The sequence below is a fragment of the Cyanistes caeruleus genome, chromosome 22 (assembly GCF_971803275.1).
Source record: "Cyanistes caeruleus chromosome 22, bCyaCae1.hap1.1, whole genome shotgun sequence".
NCBI lineage: Eukaryota > Metazoa > Chordata > Aves > Passeriformes > Paridae > Cyanistes > Cyanistes caeruleus.
In genome coordinates, this window is record NC_141722.1 from 6,410,882 (window position 1) to 6,428,804 (window position 17,923).

General features: G+C 47.0%; 3 protein-coding genes across 4 annotated transcripts in view; 1 reads left to right on the forward strand and 2 right to left on the reverse strand.

Annotated features, from left to right (window-relative positions):
- The first annotated feature begins 66 nt into the window (after positions 1–66).
- On the forward strand, positions 67–8,854 carry INTS11 (integrator complex subunit 11). Its single transcript, XM_023940529.2, has 18 exons — positions 67–149; positions 342–526; positions 1,114–1,211; positions 1,937–2,010; positions 2,238–2,466; positions 2,560–2,658; positions 2,772–2,806; positions 3,430–3,568; positions 3,829–3,893; positions 4,150–4,339; positions 4,882–4,965; positions 5,165–5,254; positions 5,723–5,885; positions 6,086–6,193; positions 6,639–6,700; positions 7,297–7,439; positions 7,882–8,011; positions 8,681–8,854. The coding sequence occupies exons 2-18, from the start codon at positions 499–501 to the stop codon at positions 8,744–8,746; spliced, it is 1,803 nt and encodes a 600-aa protein (XP_023796297.1). The 5' UTR covers positions 67–149; positions 342–498; the 3' UTR covers positions 8,747–8,854.
- Positions 8,304–11,519, reverse strand: LOC111938659 (lysophosphatidic acid receptor 6-like). The gene has a single exon (XM_023940530.2). It carries the CDS (start codon positions 11,517–11,519, stop codon positions 10,446–10,448), a length of 1,074 nt encoding a protein of 357 aa, XP_023796298.1. The 3' UTR covers positions 8,304–10,445.
- The window catches only part of PUSL1 (pseudouridine synthase like 1), a 28,611-nt gene continuing 18,991 nt past the window's right edge, over positions 8,304–17,923 (reverse strand). The window contains exons 7-9 of one of the 2 annotated variants that reach the window (XR_015278646.1): positions 15,814–15,976; positions 13,398–14,887; positions 8,304–11,709 (exon numbers count right to left, since the gene is read on the reverse strand). Coding sequence is in view for 1 of the 2 variants with exons in the window: in XM_086860163.1 (XP_086716289.1) it covers positions 14,835–14,887; positions 15,814–15,976 (216 nt within the window). In the remaining variant the exon portion in view is untranslated. Of the gene's footprint in view, positions 14,888–15,813; positions 15,977–17,923 lie in introns of both variants that reach the window. The other variant, XM_086860163.1, reaches the window with a different exon arrangement.

Here is a 17,923-nt window from a genome sequence, read left to right on the forward strand (position 1 = left end):
CGGGCCAATCCGCTTTGCGTGCGTCACCGCGGCTCGACCAATCCGCGCGGGGGGCGCGAGGGGCGAGGCGCGCGCGGGGCGGGGCGCGGCTGGGCGGCGCAGGCGCGGAGGAGGCGCCGGGCGCTGTGAGGGGCTGCGGGCGGGTTTGGGTGAGTTTGCGGGTTTTTGTGTGTTTTTATGCGGTTTAGTGTGTTTTTTTGTGCTTTTTTGGTCTGTTTTTGTGTGTTTCTATGTATGTTTTCCCGGCTTTCAGCAGTGATGGGGGATATCGAAGGCGAAAAGGGCCGGTTTCCTACAGGTTGTTGTTTATCACCTTACCCGTGTTTTCTGTCTCTCCTCAGGAAAAAGTTTGGCCTCTCCTCGAGTCTTCGGCCAGATCCTGGAAAACAATTGAAATGGCGGCTGTAAAACCAGGGAAATTCTCTCTTTTTGTGCCTCCCACGGATCTGCTTGTGGAGTAATTTTCTCTGCGGTTTTGGGACCTGGAGTGGGGTAAAAATGCCTGAGATCAAAGTCACTCCCTTGGGTAAGTCCAGCCTAAAATCGCCTTGAAATACAAACACTGAAAATCTGATGGATTTGGAATTCAGGGTAATATTGGCCAGGCTGCTGGAGCAGTGCCCTGATTTGTCCTGTCAGCATCTCTCTGCCCTCCACTGGTTTTTCTGGTGACAGTTATAACTATTTGGATTAATTAATCAGGATTAATGAATTCGTTCTGGTAAAGGCACTGTGGTATTGTGATAGAACATAAATTCACCTACCAATATTTCTCGTTTTTCTGTGCTTAATCTTTTTTTTTATGGATTCTGAAGTGAGAGGCAGAAGATGTGCTGAGCAGAACTGCTTTATCCTCATGGATAATTTTCAGGCTTGTTGTGTGTTTAAATTAATGAAGCTTAATGAAGGCAGAGCTGGAAGTTGAGTTCTAATCCTTGCCAGATAAAGGATTTTTTCTCTTCCTCGAAACTGCAGTTGATCGAAGTTTGTGCAGACCTTTACCTATTTTTCTTTTGAAAGAATTGCAGCTTTTCCCAGAGGTTTTTACTGGTATTTTGCTGGTATTTTAGTGCTGTTTTGCTGGTGTTTTATTGGTGTTTTGCTGGTGTCCAGGTGCTGGGCAGGACGTGGGCAGGAGCTGCATCCTGGTGTCCATTGCTGGCAAGAACGTGATGTTGGACTGTGGGATGCATATGGGCTACAACGATGATGTGAGTGTCCCCTGGGCCAGCTCTAGCCATCCCCCCTTGTCCCACAGTGTCCCCTGGGCCAGCTCCAGCCATACCCCCCCTGTCCCGGATGTATTTTTGGGCTCCTCTGTCAGCCACTGCTGAAGCTGGACTATGGCAGAGTTGCTCTTTCCCCTTAAAAATCTCCCTTCCTGCCCAAAATGTCCCTTCAAGTATTCCATGAAATGCCACCATCTAGCCCTTCTTTCCCTAGCTCGTGGGCTTTGGAAAAATGTTTATTAATGCAGCTGCGTGGGTTTGGACCCTCTGTATTTCCTGTGAGCAGGAATCCTGCCCTTAGCTTTAGGGCACTTCATTCCACGTGGGATGCTCTCCTGATGCTCCAGGAAAAGAGAAGGACACTCCTGATTTTGGGTTCCCTGACACAGCAGGAAAGGAATAACGGCACAAATATTTTGTAGGATTTTGTTCAAGCAGTTAACGTGCTGTGACAGAAAAGCTTTGGGGCTTTGTGCCTCAGAAGCAGGATGTGTTCAGCACCTGTTTTACTTGGAAGATAGAATATATTCATGAAAGGCTCAGTTCTCTGTCTGCCCCTTCCTTTCTGCCTCTCCCTGCAAACAAAAGCTGCTGGTGCTGCCTGGAGAGGGCTCAGCACATTCCCAGAGTCCCAGGCCCTTCCCTCCATGTTTTTGTGGGATCAGTGATGCATTCTTGATGGATTGCCTGTTTTCCCATGGCTGCAGAGGCGCTTCCCTGACTTCTCCTACATCACCCAGAATGGAAGGCTGACTGATTTCCTGGACTGTGTCATCATTAGGTGAGGCACCTTCCTTGTCCCAGCTCTTTTAGTGCTGTTCCCTGCCATCCCAAACACTTCCCAAGCCCATCCGTCATATTTTTCATATTCATATTCTATCATATTCTTCATGCTTTTTCCATGTCCTGCAGAGCTTCAAAAGGTCTGGGAACCACCCAGGCTGAATCCTGTGTAACCATTGTGAGTTGTTTTTTTTTTAAATTTAATTTAATTTTTAAATTTTGCAGCCATTTCCACCTGGACCACTGTGGGGCTCTGCCCTATTTCAGTGAGATGGTTGGGTACGATGGCCCCATTTACATGACCCACCCCACCAAGGCCATCTGCCCCATCTTGCTGGAGGACTACAGGAAAATCACTGTGGATAAGAAAGGGGAAACCAACTTCTTCACCTCCCAGATGATCAAAGACTGCATGAAGAAGGTGGTGGCTGTGCACCTCCACCAGACAGTGCAGGTGAAGGGGCTTTGCTGGTGTTGCAGGAGGCAAAAAACCCCCAATTTTAATTGAAAATATTGGCATTAATGAAGGGTTTTGCTGTTGGGGTAGGTGGATGAGGAGCTGGAGATCAAGGCCTACTATGCAGGCCACGTGCTGGGAGCTGCCATGTTCCAGATCAAGGTTGGCTGTGAGTCCGTGGTGTATACTGTGAGTATGCCCAGGTTTAGAATTATTTCTCTTTTTATCTAGAAATATTCCCAGATATTTATAGATCCCTCCATTGGCTCAAAAATACCACTGGGTTTCTCTTCTTCCCTCAGGGTGATTATAACATGACACCAGACAGACACCTGGGGTGAGTAAAAAGCTGAATTTCTGTGAGTTTTGAGGATTTCTGACTGGAGGATTTCAGCACAGCTTCTGTTAATAGTAGGAGCTTATCAACTTTAATTCTTTGGAATATTTAATGATATCTCTGCTGGAAATAGAGATTCAATTTTAAATTGTGAGAGTGGAGATATTTACATTAAACCTGCCAGATAGACCTTAATGTAATCTGAATATTCACATTCATTTGTTTTTAGGGCTGTAGTTGGATTTCAGTGTTTGAAATGTTTTTTCCTGGTGTTTTTATTTTCTAAGAGATTATTAATCACAAACTTCAACGCTTATGTGTTATAACATTATAAATCTGTCATATATGCATTTTCATTGGCATATATGAGAGATGTGTAACATCCCTGCTATTCAGATGAATATTTTAATGCATTTAAAACTAGATAAATGTTGCTTTTCAAGGTCTGTAATTTCAGTTTCGAGCTGGAATAATTAAAGCTGTCACAGAATTCCCAAGACACACTTTATTCCCATTTCCTGTGGACACAGTGACATTCCCCAAGCCAGCTTGGAGACCTTCAGATTAAAAATGCCAGAAACCATTTCCTAATGAGATTTTTGGTTGAAATTCCCTCTGTTCAGAGCTGCCTGGATTGATAAATGCCGCCCTGATCTGCTGATCAGTGAATCCACCTATGCCACCACCATCAGGGATTCCAAACGCTGCAGGGAAAGGGATTTCCTGAAGAAAGTCCATGAGACTGTGGAAAGAGGAGGGAAGGTACAGTGGCCTCTCCCACAGATTTGTTGCTCTCTACAAATCCTCAACAATACCAACAAATCCTGATTTCATATCCTTCAGGAGAGAAATTCCCCTCAGTGCAGGCAGAGCTGAGCCTGTGCCTTTCATTCCAAACTGCAAAACATTCCTGGGAATTGGAAGAATATCAAGAAGTGAGAGGGATTTGTTCAGAAGTAATAGCCACAGTGCATTTTATGCTGTTTGGCTTTCCCAGACTCTGAATTCCGTCTCTGTTCCAGGTTCTCATCCCAGTTTTCGCCCTTGGACGTGCCCAGGAGCTTTGTATTTTATTGGAAACTTTCTGGTGAGTGCAGCCTGGGCATGTCCCACCTGCTTTTTGGGATCTTCTGTGTCTGATGAATGTTGAAAGTGGCAGGAATTCGCCTGTAGTGAGAAGAAGGGCACTAAAACCTGCATGGGGGTGGTAGCATTGTTAAAATACTGATTTAGGGCTCATGAAAATAGGGAAATACACCCAAAAAAAACCAACCTTGGGATATTCCACAGCTTTTTGGATAGCCAGGATTTACTTTACCCCTCACAGGTCACTTCTTTTGCAGGGAAAGGATGAACTTGAAAGCTCCAATTTACTTTTCCACGGGCCTGACAGAGAAGGCAAATCATTATTACAAACTCTTCATCACCTGGACTAACCAGAAAATCCGGAAAACTTTTGTGCAGAGGAACATGTTTGAGTTCAAACACATCAAAGCCTTTGACAGAGCCTTTGCAGACAACCCAGGGCCTATGGTAGGTGGGTGCTGGTGAGGGACTGGGGGTCTGGCAGCTCTTTTATTCCAGTGTGATCCCAAATCCTGGTGGGAAAAGCATCCTAAGCATCCTCCACCCCATCAATCCCACATAAAAACCTCTGTGGCCAGGCCATCTCTGTAAATATTACATCTCTTTCTGGTTTTATTTCATTAAAGGTGAAACACCCAGAGAAAATGAAAATTCAAACCAGGATTTTCTTTTCCACACAATCTTTTATTGCTGCTTTAATTCTGGTTTGTTTGGTACCATTAAAAAACCACTCTGAGTTTTCCATCAGACACTGGGAATGCTCACAAATATTTCCTAAAACAGGGAATATTGTTTTTATTTTCTAAAACAGTGGGTCAGACCCTGGGAATTTTAGACAGAGTGGGAAGAAAATCAAACAGCAAAAATCCGTATTTGTGCAGTGTTGGTGATGGGTATTGATGGATACTCTGCACAGTTCTAAGATATTGCTATAAATCATGGAAAAAATGCTTTTCTATAGTGATTTATGGCACATCTTTAACTTCCAGGTGGTGTTTGCAACCCCTGGAATGCTCCATGCAGGACAGTCCCTCCAAATCTTCAGGAAATGGGCAGGGAATGAGAAGAATATGGTAAGAAATTGTTTTTTTTGGGGTAATGTTTTATGTTGATGTGAGTTAAAAGTACTGAGATTGTAGCAAAGCTTTTCCTGAGGAGCTGGAATTCAAGGACACAAGTCCTCTCTGAACCAGGACATTCAAGCTCTAAATTTGTGACTATTATGATGATCAAATCCATGGAATTGTTGATTTTTCTGTTCTTTTTTCCCAGGTGATCATGCCTGGCTACTGCGTCCAGGGAACTGTGGGCCACAAGATCCTCAGTGGGCAGAGGAAGCTGGAGATGGAAGGAAGACAAATGGTAAGTTGGGTTTTCAATTTCCAGCACTGAAAATACCTCAAAATAATCTTTGGATTTGGAGTTGCACTTGTTTTGTTTTTTTTCCCTTTCACTTTAGCGAAGTTGCATTTGGGTTTTTTTCCCTTTTTGCATTAATTTCTACCAAAAAACTTTGAGGAGCCCTTTGCTTCTACCGTAAAACTTTCAGGGGCACTTTATGCTGTTTAATAACGAGTCCTAATGAGGCAAATATGTAAAATTGATAAATGATAAATTTTTAAGCAGATTTGGGTAATAAAACACCAGCTGACCTTCAATATTTGCTTTGTTCATGTGACAAATATTGTCTGAAATGGGGCAGTTCGAGCCTTTAAGTTATGACAGCTTTTTGTTAAGAGAATTTAGGTTTTCTCCTTCATCCTCTTAAGTAAATTGAGAGTGTTCCAAAGGAATTTCCAACTTCTAAATCCTGTGCTCTGCTCCTCCCAGCTGGAAGTGAAGATGCAAGTGGAATACATGTCCTTCAGTGCCCATGCCGATGCCAAGGGCATCATGCAGCTGATCCGCCAGGCTGAGCCCAGGAATGTGCTCCTGGTGCATGGGGAAGCCAAGAAAATGGAGTTCCTGAAGCAGAAAATCGAGCAGGAATTCCGTAGGTATCCATGGGAGGGGAGAGAATGGCATCAGAGCTTGAAAATCACATTTTTCTTCCCTCAGCATGGTTAGGAGTGGCATTTACACCTCCCCTCAAAGAACAGATGCCTGTAACATCTTAATCAGCGTTAATTAAGCCCAGTTAATTGCAGTGACCCTCTTGGAACTGAAGTTTTGTTGCTGCTGTTTCCTTTGCAGATGTCAGCTGCTTCATGCCAGCCAATGGAGAGACCACCACCATCCTCACCAACCCCTGCATCCCTGTGGACATCTCCCTGGGCCTCCTCAAAAGGGAAACAGCCATAGGTGATACTTCCCACCCCCAATTTTCCTCCCTGCTGCTGCTTTTTGTAGTGCTGCTGTTGGTAGAAAGCTGTACATTTATATTTAATAACATTTAAAATCAATGTGCACACCCTGCCTGGTTTGCTACCCTTGAGTGCTTGTAGCAGCTTGGTTTGGGAAAGCTGGAATTACTTTTATAAACTGAATTTTAGAAAAATAATCTAATTCTTCCATCAGGAAGTGCTCTGGGAAAAGAGGGGGGTTGCTCTAAATATTATTGCTTAGGTGTCAGTATTTCTGATAATGGTTAAACACCATTGATGCATTGAACAGATAAGAGAAGAAAGGTGTAAAATTCCAATGTCTGAACCTCAGCAAGGTCTCAGAGCCCCAGCCTCAGTCCTAGAGCAGTTTTGGGTGAAAAACCAACACCTCATGTGTTTTTCTCCCCCTGGCTTCGCTTTAGGTCCTTTACCAGATGCCAAGAAGCCAAAGCTGATGCATGGCACGTTACTCATGAAGGACAACGTGAGTGAAAGAGTCCTTGTGCTTGACTTGTGTCCTCTTGGGGTGTTTTGTAACCTCTCAGGGTGTTTTCTGTCCTCTCAGGGTGGTTTTTTGTGCCCTTTCAGAGTGTTTTGTGCCCTCTGAGGGTGTTTTGTGCCCTCTGAGGGTGTTTTTCATGTCCTCTGTGTTTTGGTGCCCTCTGAGGCTGTTTTGTTTCCTCTAAGGGTGTTTTTTTGGTATCCTCTGAAGGTGGTGTCAAGTTTTTAGGTGCACAAGGAACCCAAATCACGATGAGCAGGTGTGTTTCCTCAGAAAGAAGATGCCTCATTTTCAACCTCATCTTTATTTTCAAACATTACTCCCCTGCTAGAGGTTAAACCGTCTTCCAGAGACCAACTTGATCATGTTAAATATTTATTTATTATTATTTAGCTAGATGTTTTGTTCCAGCCTCGCTCTCCCTTTGCTGCCTGCCCTCAGCAGTGACAAACACGTGGCAATGTTTCAGCATGGAAAGGGAACAGTCTTTCCTGCTTCCCCTGACCACAGGGCAGCAACACAACTCCACAAAGCTCAGAGGACTGCTTCTCCATGGATTTATCCCTTTTTCCCCATAGAGTTTCCGGCTGGTTTCCCCTGAGCAGGCCTTGAAGGAGCTGGGGCTGGCAGAGCATCAGCTGCGCTTCACCTGCCGTGTCCACATCCAGGACCCACGCAAGGAGCACGAGACCGTGCTCAGGGTCTACAACCACCTCAAGGGGTGAGCTCTGCTTCCCTGGCAAGGGTTTTTAATCCCTCAGGATTGATGGAGTTGATTTTTTATCCCCCAGGATGGAGTTGATTGTTCCCAATCCAGGCAGCTCAGCTGTAGCACAGGCAGCTGGTCCTTTGAGCTGGCAACAGCAGAACCTTAAAAGTTGTTTCTCTCTCTGTGCATTTGCCACATTCTGAGTTCTTTGCTCATAGCAAGGCTCAGGTTGGAGCTGTAGAGCCTGGAATAAATTCTGCAGGAATCATTTCTGCAGGAAATCCTCCATGATTAATGGAAACACCAGAATGCATCAGTGTTTCATAAGTGCATCAGCCCCTTTTCCCTTCCTTGGGCTCAGACAGAGCCAAGAGAGGAGCAGGCTGGGATTTGGGATGAAGACCCAGGGGTGACCCAGCATTCCAAAGAAATGCCCTGTCTCCTCTCTCTGCAGGATCCTGAAGGATTACTCAGTGCAGCATCTCCCTGATGGCTCCATCACTGTGGAGTCCATCCTGATCCAGGCCACAGCGCACTCGGAGGATCAAGGAACCAAAGTCCTGCTCGTGTCCTGGACTTACCAGGTGGGAATTCCTCATTTCTGACCTGAATTCCTTCTATCCCAAACCATTCCTGCACTGGGGAATCCTTCTTCCTCTGGCTTTGAAGGAGTTTGGAAAACGAGGGGAGTCCCTGCTGTTTATTGACCATCTGGGGTTGAGCAGAAATGGTTTAACAGGAGCTCTCTGGGCCCATTGAAACAGAGAACTTCTGGGGTAATTCCACTTCCAGTTCAGTTCTCTCTGTATTTTGAGCTCTGCTGAGTATTTCAGGTTGTATTTCTTACTTGGAAAATTTAAAGCAAGTAGACAACTCTTTCTGATCTTAACATTCTTTTATTTGACAGTCATCCCATCATCTTCTCTTTCTGTGGCTGGATTATTCAACTCTTTATTGACAGCAAGGAAATGCCTTTGGAAGGCAAAGCAATAAAATCAGTTTATTCCTTGACTTCAAGCAAAAATGGGGCTTTTCCTCAAAGGAAACCCCTCAGGTCCTTTGAGAAGTAGGAGTTTCACACCAATAGTTTGTTATTTGTGGATTGTTTCAATTTTTAAACACAGTTCACATTAGATCTTGCAAGGTCCAGGAATTCTCAGTCCATTTCTAGGTACCAAAATTGAATTTACTGCCCCAAATAGGACAATCACAGGAAGATTTTGCTCTCATCCTATTTTTTTTATCCCTTTTAGGATGAAGAGCTTGGCAGTTATCTCACATCCCTCCTGAAGAAAGGGCTGCCCCAGAGCACCCCCTGAGAGCAGAGCCCAGCCCAGGGTGGGTCACAGAGTCAGATTTTATTTTGTTTACACTGTCAATGCTTTTTTGTGCTTGGTTTTAATAAAAGAATTCCAGTGTTTGTCCAATTCCTGCAGTGACAGGCACCAGTACTGGGATTTTCCCCTTGGAAAAAAAATATCCAGGGAATCGAGAACCTGTTTTGAGACAGACCCAAGGAGCAATTTTTGACTTGTTTACACATTAAAGTAAAAGTTACTCAGTGTTCTCCCCTCCCACAGCTGATTTCCCTTAAAAACCCCTCAGTACTGCCTGAAACAATTAAAATTCAAAACATAAAAGCATCATAGAGCCTATAGAAAGTAAAAATCCCTAAATGTGCTGATTACCAAGCAGCAAAAGTTCTTTAATTCCCCATTTTTCCCTCTGGGCCAGCTGCAAGGAGCCTCCAATCCATTTTTTTACCTTTATCCATAATTGTGCTTGGCTGATAAAACCAATCCCTATCCAGTGCTGGGAGGATTTCCCACAGCCTAGAAATGGGATAAAAATAACAATTTCTGCTAAAGGTAAAGGATTATTTTGGGCTGATGCTCCCTCTGGGGCTCTCACAGTGCCAGGATTTCCCCCAAACCCTCCCAGGGAACACAGGGATTGTCATTTTCCAGAGTTTAGAAAAGTTGGAGCTGATTTTCTCACCAAGATTTTAAAATTGCTTTGAGCTAAGAGCAAAATAGAGGATGGGAGAGGCCAGAGGCCAACCTGGGCTTTTAACAGTAATTAGTAAGAGGTGTCCAATCAAGGACAAGCACCTGGGCACAGGGTGAATTTTAGGCTGAACTTGGAAATTCAGATCCTGATTTTTGTTGATCTGCTGCTCTCAGAGTGATGTTTGAAGGAGCAGAACTGAGCCTGTGCCTCTGTTATACCCAAACCCCACATCCTCTGGAATAAACTCGGTTCTAAGCAGGTTTTAAGCCAGGCCTGTGGTTTTCTGGTGCCTCAGAAATGCCCACAAATGAAAAAAATCTCTCCAGACTCTCACATTTCATAGGGGATGGAAACTCAGCAGTTCTCAGAAACCATGTGGGGGCTGTTAATACAAGAAAAGGGGGGAGGAAAGGTCAGAGAATTGTGTTTGTATCACCAAATGTCAGTGGAAAAAAGAAATTTGGACACTTAAGAACACACAGTGCAAAGAGCTGGGCTGAGTGTGTGGGGAGAGGAGCTTGTTTACCACTGACTGCTAAATCCTGGGATTTATCAAATATCTGCTCCCTTCTAAACCTCCATTCATCAGTGTCCAGCTTGAATCCACAGCCTGGAAATCCTGGAATATTCCCTGGGAAGCCAAGGCATGATGAGAAGCCCCTATTTGGCTGTGGAATGTGGGCAGCAGCCTGCGAGAGAGCAGGAAAACAGGGGAAAGCCCAGCAGGGCTGCCTGGATCCAGCAGTTTCCTGGGTTTCCTTCAAATCCCCCACTTCCTGGGATGTGCTGCTTCCCAGGAAACAGCCCCAGGTTCTACCAAACCCAAAATTCAACAGATTGAGCTCAAAACATCCCTGAACACAAACCCAGGAGTGCTCTGGAGGCCTATCCAAGGCTTCGGCTCCCCCAAGGATTGTTTTCTGATCAAAATCTCCATCTGCTTTAACAGCCACTACATGGGAAAAAATGGGTTTTCCAGGCTTGTTTTGAAGGAAATAATCAGAAATATCAGCTCTGTGTGTACCTGGAGTGGATCAGTTGGTTCCATCTGCCGTGGATTTTCCTTCCATGCCTCTGCCCAGACTTGCAGCCCCAGGAAGGGTCCCCAAAATTGTGATCACAGATGGTGAACACCCTCTTGGACCTGAGGCTGAGCCTGAAGGGGCAGTGCCAGGCTCTGCTGGAGGAGTGGAAGTGGTACAGGAGGGGGTTCAGGCAGCAGCTGCAGCTCGCCAGGGCCTCGGTCACCCTCTGGATCTCGGGGATCAGGCTGGGGAGCGGTTCCTCCTGGATCCCCCGCAGGAACTGCAGCAGCTGGGTGAGGTGCTGGGGCAGGAAGCAGAGGGCACAAATACCCAGCATGATGGAGATGGTGCCCAGGGCCTTCCTCCTGGCAGCTCTGCGCCGGCTCTGCCACATGCTCCTGGCCACCAGCGGCAGGCCCAGCAGGATGATGGAAAATGGGACAGCCACGCCAAAAATGAAAGCCGGGATGGTGTGAGGGGCTGTGGGGTGAGTCCAGCTCCCAGGGAAGTTCCCAAAGCAGCTCCTCACCCCTCTGCTGTGCAGCACGAGTGGGACAGTGGCAGCCAGGGCCACCACCCACAGGGCCGTGGCCACCAGCATGTAGTGGGTGGCCCTGAACTGGATGGAGGTGAAGGGGTGCAGCACTGCCAGCCACAGATCCAGGCCAAGGCAGCCGAAAAAGGCAACGCTGAGGGGCATGTGGAGGCAGAATAGAGCCTGGGTGACCCTGCAGGCCGTGTCCCCAAAGGTCCAGATGTCCCCGAGCAGCTGGGCGTGGATCTGGAGAGGCAGCACAGCGAGGAACAGAGTGTCCAGCAGGGCCAGGTGCAGCAGGAGGATGTAGGAGTGGGACAGGGGTTTCACTCTGCAGGACAGCAGGGACAGGGACAGGGCATTGCCCGCCAGCCCCAGCATCAGCACCACACTGTAGCTGACAGCAAACAGGGAGTGCTGCAAATCTGCCCCCAAAGCGCCTCCAGAGCTGGCTTTTGTCCCATTGGAAATTGGGAAACGTGTCCCATTGGAGACTCCCTCAGCCCAGGAAATCCCTGCCATGGTTCCTGCTGGAGAGCCGGAATGGTTCCCTCCAGGAATTATTCCCTTCACATGCGGTGAAGTCTTAACTCATCCCTCACTCCTGGTGTTTTATTTCATCCCTTGTGGGTGGGAGCTGAAGTTTCACCCCACAGTGATGCTCAGGTCTGTAGGTCAGAGCTTGGGGGGGTTTAGATGGGAAGCAGTGTCCCTAAAAAGGAAAAAAGAAACCGTTTCAACCACAAATATTTGAGTTTTCCCAGTGGACAGAGCCTTTAGTGGCATTAAAATCATCCCAAGGTGACAAGGCTGCAGCTCCAGAGGAGCTGATGGAAGGGGATGAGAGGAAATGTCCACATTGGGTGAATTTTCAATACCCTAAACCTTCTCTGTGGGGGGAAACCAACACTCACCTGCTCCAAAAGCAGCCTAAAGGACTGAATTTTGTATGTGAGATGGGGGAAAGAGGCACTGCATGAGCAGAACTCTCATCCAGGTCACTTGAACAGTGAACTACACCCCAACAGTGCAGCTCCCATCAAATAGAAGAGAAATCTGGGTAAATAAATCAAATTGTGGCACCTCAGCCCTGCAGACAGGGAGGAATTAAAGTCACCCACGATGTCCCCAAAGGGAGGCATTGAAAGCGCAGAAACAACAAAGGCTGGCGGTGCTTTCCAAAGGAAATGCTCAGTTCACACTTCCTCCCAAGAGCTGTTTATCTCAAGAAGTCAGAACTGCCCCAGATACATGAAATGTGAGAAAAGAACATAAGAGGCAAAAAAATTGATAAAAACATGAGGAAAGAGACAAAAACATGAAAAGAGATATGTGAAAAAGGCATGTGAAAAAACACAAAAAACATTATAAAAACATGAATAAGGACAAAACATGAGAAAAGAACATGCAAAAAGAGAAAAAAACATGCTAAAAACATGAGAAGTTACAAAAAACAAGAAAAACATGAGAAAAGAGAGATAAAAGCATGAGGAGAGAAAACCATGAAAACATGAGGAAAGAGGAAAAACTATACAAACATGAGAAAAAACAAAAAAAATGAGAAAACATGCAGAAAGAGAAAAAAACATGAGAAAAGAGACAAAAAATGATAAAAACATAAGAGACAAAAAACATGAGGTAAGAGACAAAAAAATGATAAAAGAACATGAGAAAAAAGAAAAAAAAAGTGGTTTCATTTTAAGCCCCCGACCACCTTTTTTTTTGGACATTATTTCATTTACAAGTATACATGAAAAACAAAATTCCCACTGGATTTGGAGTTCATTAAGTAATTATATTTTTTCATGTAAATCTGTGGCTGTGTCTCTGAACTTTGGTCACTTGTGGGGTTTTTTCCTGATTTTTTTTTTCTGATTTTGAAGCATTATGTCACAGTCTCCCCATGGAGGGAGTGCTCAAATTGAAAAGGACCAATAATGCCACAATATAAACAGGAAAAGAATGGAGAAGGCCCCAGAAAATGAGTATTAATGAAGGACATCAAAATTGTTTGTACATGGAGTTTGTGCAGGAATTCTCTGCTGAGGGTACAGAGAGCATCTCCTTTCATTCGTTGTCCTTCCATTATTTTTAACAGCTGCATTGGGATGTAAAAACAAAAAATAAACCCCCTCAATCGTTCCTTTTCCAGAGTTTTCCAGGTAATTTACTCCTTAACTCTAGCCTGGGCTGCTCAGTCGCTAAATTTGAGTTTTTATCGGACCAGAAGCTGAAAAACAAGTGCAAAAAACTCAATTACAGCTATTTCTGCACTGTGGTCGTTATAAAGGGGAGAGACCTGAGCCTGCAGCTTGTTGAAAACCCAAACAGGATTAAAATTTAGTACTTCTGTGCCCTGTAAAGACTAAAATAATAAACTGAGATAGAAATATGACTTACCAGAGCTCAGGTCTGAAGGGGGACGTTGAGGTCCCTGCTCAGCTGCTCTGGGGATCTGTCACTGCTGAGAAACCACAGGAAGCCACCAAGAGCTGGCACTGAGACGTCCCCAGAATCGAGGAGGAAGCCCCAGGGGGGCTTTGGTGCTCCCCCAGAAATCCCCGGCACGAGGGAGGCACAAAAATACCCCCCTGGTGCCCCTCTGGAACCACCCCTGACCCACTCCCTGCTGGGCCTGGAGCTCCCCTCAAAGGCAGGAGAGCCAGGGAATGCTGCCATTCCCATTTGCCAGGAAAATTCCAGGCTGGACACACAAATTAAGGTGTGGAACAGCTGGAAAATCCCAGCTTCCCATACTGATCCAGCAAGGCTGGAGCAGGGAGCACAAACAGGCCCCAAACAGCACCAAGAGACTAGAACTGCTCCGAATCTGTGCTGGGAATTATTCCCTGCTGGGAATTATTCCCTGCGGGATCGAAGAGCTCCAGGAGAGCGGGAGTCTCCTGTCCCCTCTCCTGCCCTGAGCAGGGAGGTGTGAGGGGGAATTGCTGCTGCAGTCAGCCCCACATTTGGGCCGAGTGTCCTCGGTCAGGGCCGCTCACTCAATCCCCATCCCAGATCCAGGGGGGCCCTCAGAGGGGTCAGGAATTGCTGCTGCTCCCTCCAGCACAAAAACTGGGAATTTCTGGGGCCTCAAGAGCTCTGAGCAACTCTGTCTCTGCGACTTTCCCCCTCACAAACAGGAGATTGTTCTGGAGGTCACAGACACCCCAAATGCTTCTACTGCAGGAGGGTTTCACTTTGCAACTCAATGTTTTCACCTTTCTTGTATTCCTGCCATTCTTACTCTCATTTTCTAGCCAAAACATGCCGAGATTCTGGTGTCATTCCTGAGGAAAACCCCCACAAGTCGCCCAATGTTTATTTTACTGCCTGGGCAAGTGGGCAGAGCTGAGTGGTTAAAATAAAATCAAGACAAATTTGAGCTCTCTGCTCCCTGCTGATGCCCTGGGAGAGTGACAACCCCACAAGGAGCTGAAGGATGAAGTGAAAGCCACTGGGAGATGGGGAGAGGAAAAACCTGAGCACTCCCAAAGGCTTTTTCTGTAAACCCCTCATCAAACAAAGCCAGCTCACAAAGGGCTAGCGAGGAGAAGAAATGCTGCGTTTTCTCCTCTGCTCTCAGCCTGCCTTCCTCCCACACACCCCACAGGAGGAAAAAACACCCCAAAATATCAAAACCACCCAGCCCCACTCCTTCGTCCTGCAGAGGCAGGCAGCAGAACTTCAGAGAGAAGCCAGAAGAAAGAGAGCAGCACAAAATGATTCCTCCTTTTGCCCCTGGGCAGGCAGCCCCTGCAGCCACAGTCAGTGGTTTTTATTGAGGCCGGGCTGTGCCACTTGGCCTGTTCCCACCCCAGAGCCACAAGAGTCCTTTCAGCTCAGCCCACAGAGCTCCTCTTCTGCCGGGGCACTCGGAGTGGCCAGATCTGAGAGAAGAGAAAGAAAACATTGATTTAGAGGAAGAGCTGGCTCTGGAAGCACCTGACAGCACTTGAGATGTGCTTCACTTCCCCCCAGCTCCCTCCCCACTGGAAGGAGAGGGACAAAACCAGCAGCTGCCTTTGCAGGCCACGCTCAGAGCTGAATTCCTGCTCCTCTTTGTTCCTTCCCTTTCCCTTCTGGCTTCTTCCATCCCACCTGGGTGTCTGCTGAGCTGGGGAAGCTCTGAGGGTGGTGAAAAGTGCTTTGTATCCACATTTCCTGGGCTCTGGATCCATCACAGGCAGCTCAGTCCTTGCAGTTTGAACTCCTGCTGTCCCTGACAGGGATGTCCAGCTTCCATTTGCTATTTCTGCAAATTTGTCCCAATTTTTTAGCCTAAAAAAGCTCCAATTGCTCATCATGGAAAGGTTTTGGTAGGGAAAAAGCTCATTCCATTCCACACCTGCCATGGGCACGTCCCACTATCCCAGGCTGCTCCAAGCCCTGTCCAACCTGGCCTGGGACCAGGAACAGGTGCTGCTAAATTAAGGTAATTTTTACATTAATCTAAACAAAAGGATGTTCTGCTCTGCCCTCCAGCCTCCACAATCCTCTCCTAAATTCCAAGGGAGAAGTGAGGGAACAGAACTGAGAACTGCAGATCCCACAGGAGATTTGGGTTTTGGACACGGCCTGGGACAGGACAAGGATTTAAAGCATCACTCAAAGTCACTGACAACAGAAATTCTCTCTCATTAACCTGCAAGGAAGAGCGAAAAATCCCCTATTTTTCCACATCAGCTGCTGCAAAGACCTCCACAGTTCCCCAGATTCCTGAGATCTTTAGGAGAGGATTCTGAAGGTCCCTCCCAGCTCTCTGTGGGGTGCTGCCGCTCCCTCGGAACTGATTCCCATGAAAGCCTTCACGCACCTGCCTGGCTGTACTCCACGGATTTCAGGAACAGCCCCGAGGCCGGGGCCATGGCGTAAGAGGGGAAAGCCCGGGCATCCTTCGCCTCCAGCAGCTCCTGGATGTGGTGAGGGGCCAACTTCCCCTGGCCCACGGCCACCAGAGCCCCGACCATCCTCCGCACCTGGGGAAGCACAGCACCCACTCTGGGAGCTGCCCTCGGGCAGCAAATCCTGCTTTCAGTCAGCCAAGAATGCCCTGACCCTAGGTCTGAAGTACCCCAAGCACAGCCTGGACTGCCACCACAGTCCTGCTGTGCCTTTGGCATCAAACACCTCCTCCAGGGAGCATTTTACCCTTAGTCCCACCCCAGCAGCCACAGCCACCCCAAAATCTGCAAGAAAAGCTGGTTTTCCCCTTCCAGCAGGGACTGCAGGGCTGTGCTGACATTCTCAGCCTGCCTGCCACATGCAGGGGCATCTTCAGATGACCAAAGCTGGTGGGAAAGGTAAATAAACAGAAAAATGACACCATTTCCTTTAATTATTCCCTCCCTAAAACGAAAGACATTTAAGAAGTCTTTAAATCATCTCCAGCTGCACGAAGTGCCTTGGAGCAAGTGCTGTCCTCGCCTGTGGGGAGGAGCTGAGCTCGGGGTGGTTGTTTCAGAAACAGCAGCACTGAGGCAGCTCCTGGGCTCCCTGCAGGCCCCTCAAGCACCAGCAGTGCTGATCTCACCTGAGGCTGTGCTGGAGCTTGGCTTTGTTTGGCTTTTCTCTCAGAAAAGCCAAAAAGTGAAAAAAATTCCCCCAGGAAGGGCGGCCCAGCAGCAATGTGATATTTCAGCGCTTCACAGCCCTCCCTCTGCTGTGGCAGCTTCCCCTCCCACCCTCCCCGCACAGAGATTCTGGAGCTGCTGGGTGGGCAGAGAGCTCACACTCAGTGCTCACCTTGCTCTCCTCAGCACCCTCCTGGCTAAAAAAAAATCACTCCTGGCTAAAAAAAATCCCTCCTGGGTCCTCGGGAGCTGCTCCCTGAGGGCCAAGACTTGGGGCTGCCAACGCCACCTGCACCCCAAACGTGGTTCTTTGTCCCTAATCCTCCATTTCTAACTCTCCATTTCTAATTTTCCATCCTGAATTCTCCACCCCAATTCTCCACCTCTGATCCACAACTCTCCATCTTATATTCTCCACCTCCAAATCTCCATCCTCAATTCATTTCCAATTCTTATCCCCAATTCTCTACCTCGAATCCTCCATTTCAATTCTCATCCCCAATTCTCCATCCCCAATTCTCCACCCCCAATTCTCATCCCAAATTCTCCATGTCCAAATCTCCATTTTCAGTTCTCCATCCCAAATTCATTTCCCATTTTCCATCCCCAATTCCCCATCCCCAATTCTGCACCCCCAATTCTCCACCCTCACCTCTCCCTGTGTGGTGCCCACATCCATCCCTCATTTGGACTTTAACAAACATTCCCTCCATTCATGCCTTTCCAAACTCTCCAAAATCCTTCCTGCAGCGCTGGAATGAGTCCCTGGGCTGAGTTTGTGACTCAATAATTTAAAAAAAAGGATAAAACAAAGCCCACTGAGCAACATGGCTGTGCTTATCCCTTAAAAAAGGTTCAAAACTCCAAGGTGTTTTTATCCAGAGGGAAATTCTGGGATCTTGGAGTGCCCAGAACTTCTCTCCAAGCAGCTCAAATCCTCCTGCTTTGTTATTTTATCCACCCTCACTAGAGGTCATTGCATGCCACCACTTCGGCTTTGATGCCTCCACACAGGGAATTGGCTAGAAAAAAGCAGAGTTATGGCTCTCATCCCAAATACCCGCAGGCTTGGTGCCTCCATGTTTCAAAAAATACCCACATTCAGCTTTTGGGATGATTTCACCTTTTCCTCCAAGAAAAACTCCCAGGTTGAGGTGAGATCAGTGGTTCAGGTGTGGAATGGAGAGAAAAAGGGATAAAGGTTGAGGTGCTCATACCCCATTCCTGCCCCAGCATCACCTGAGGTGAATATCAGCAACTCCTGCTCCCTCTGCAGTGCCACTAATTGGAATTTCCCTTCTCATTTTTCCCTTTTTCAAGCTCTAAATGGTTACATTTGGATATTAATAATTG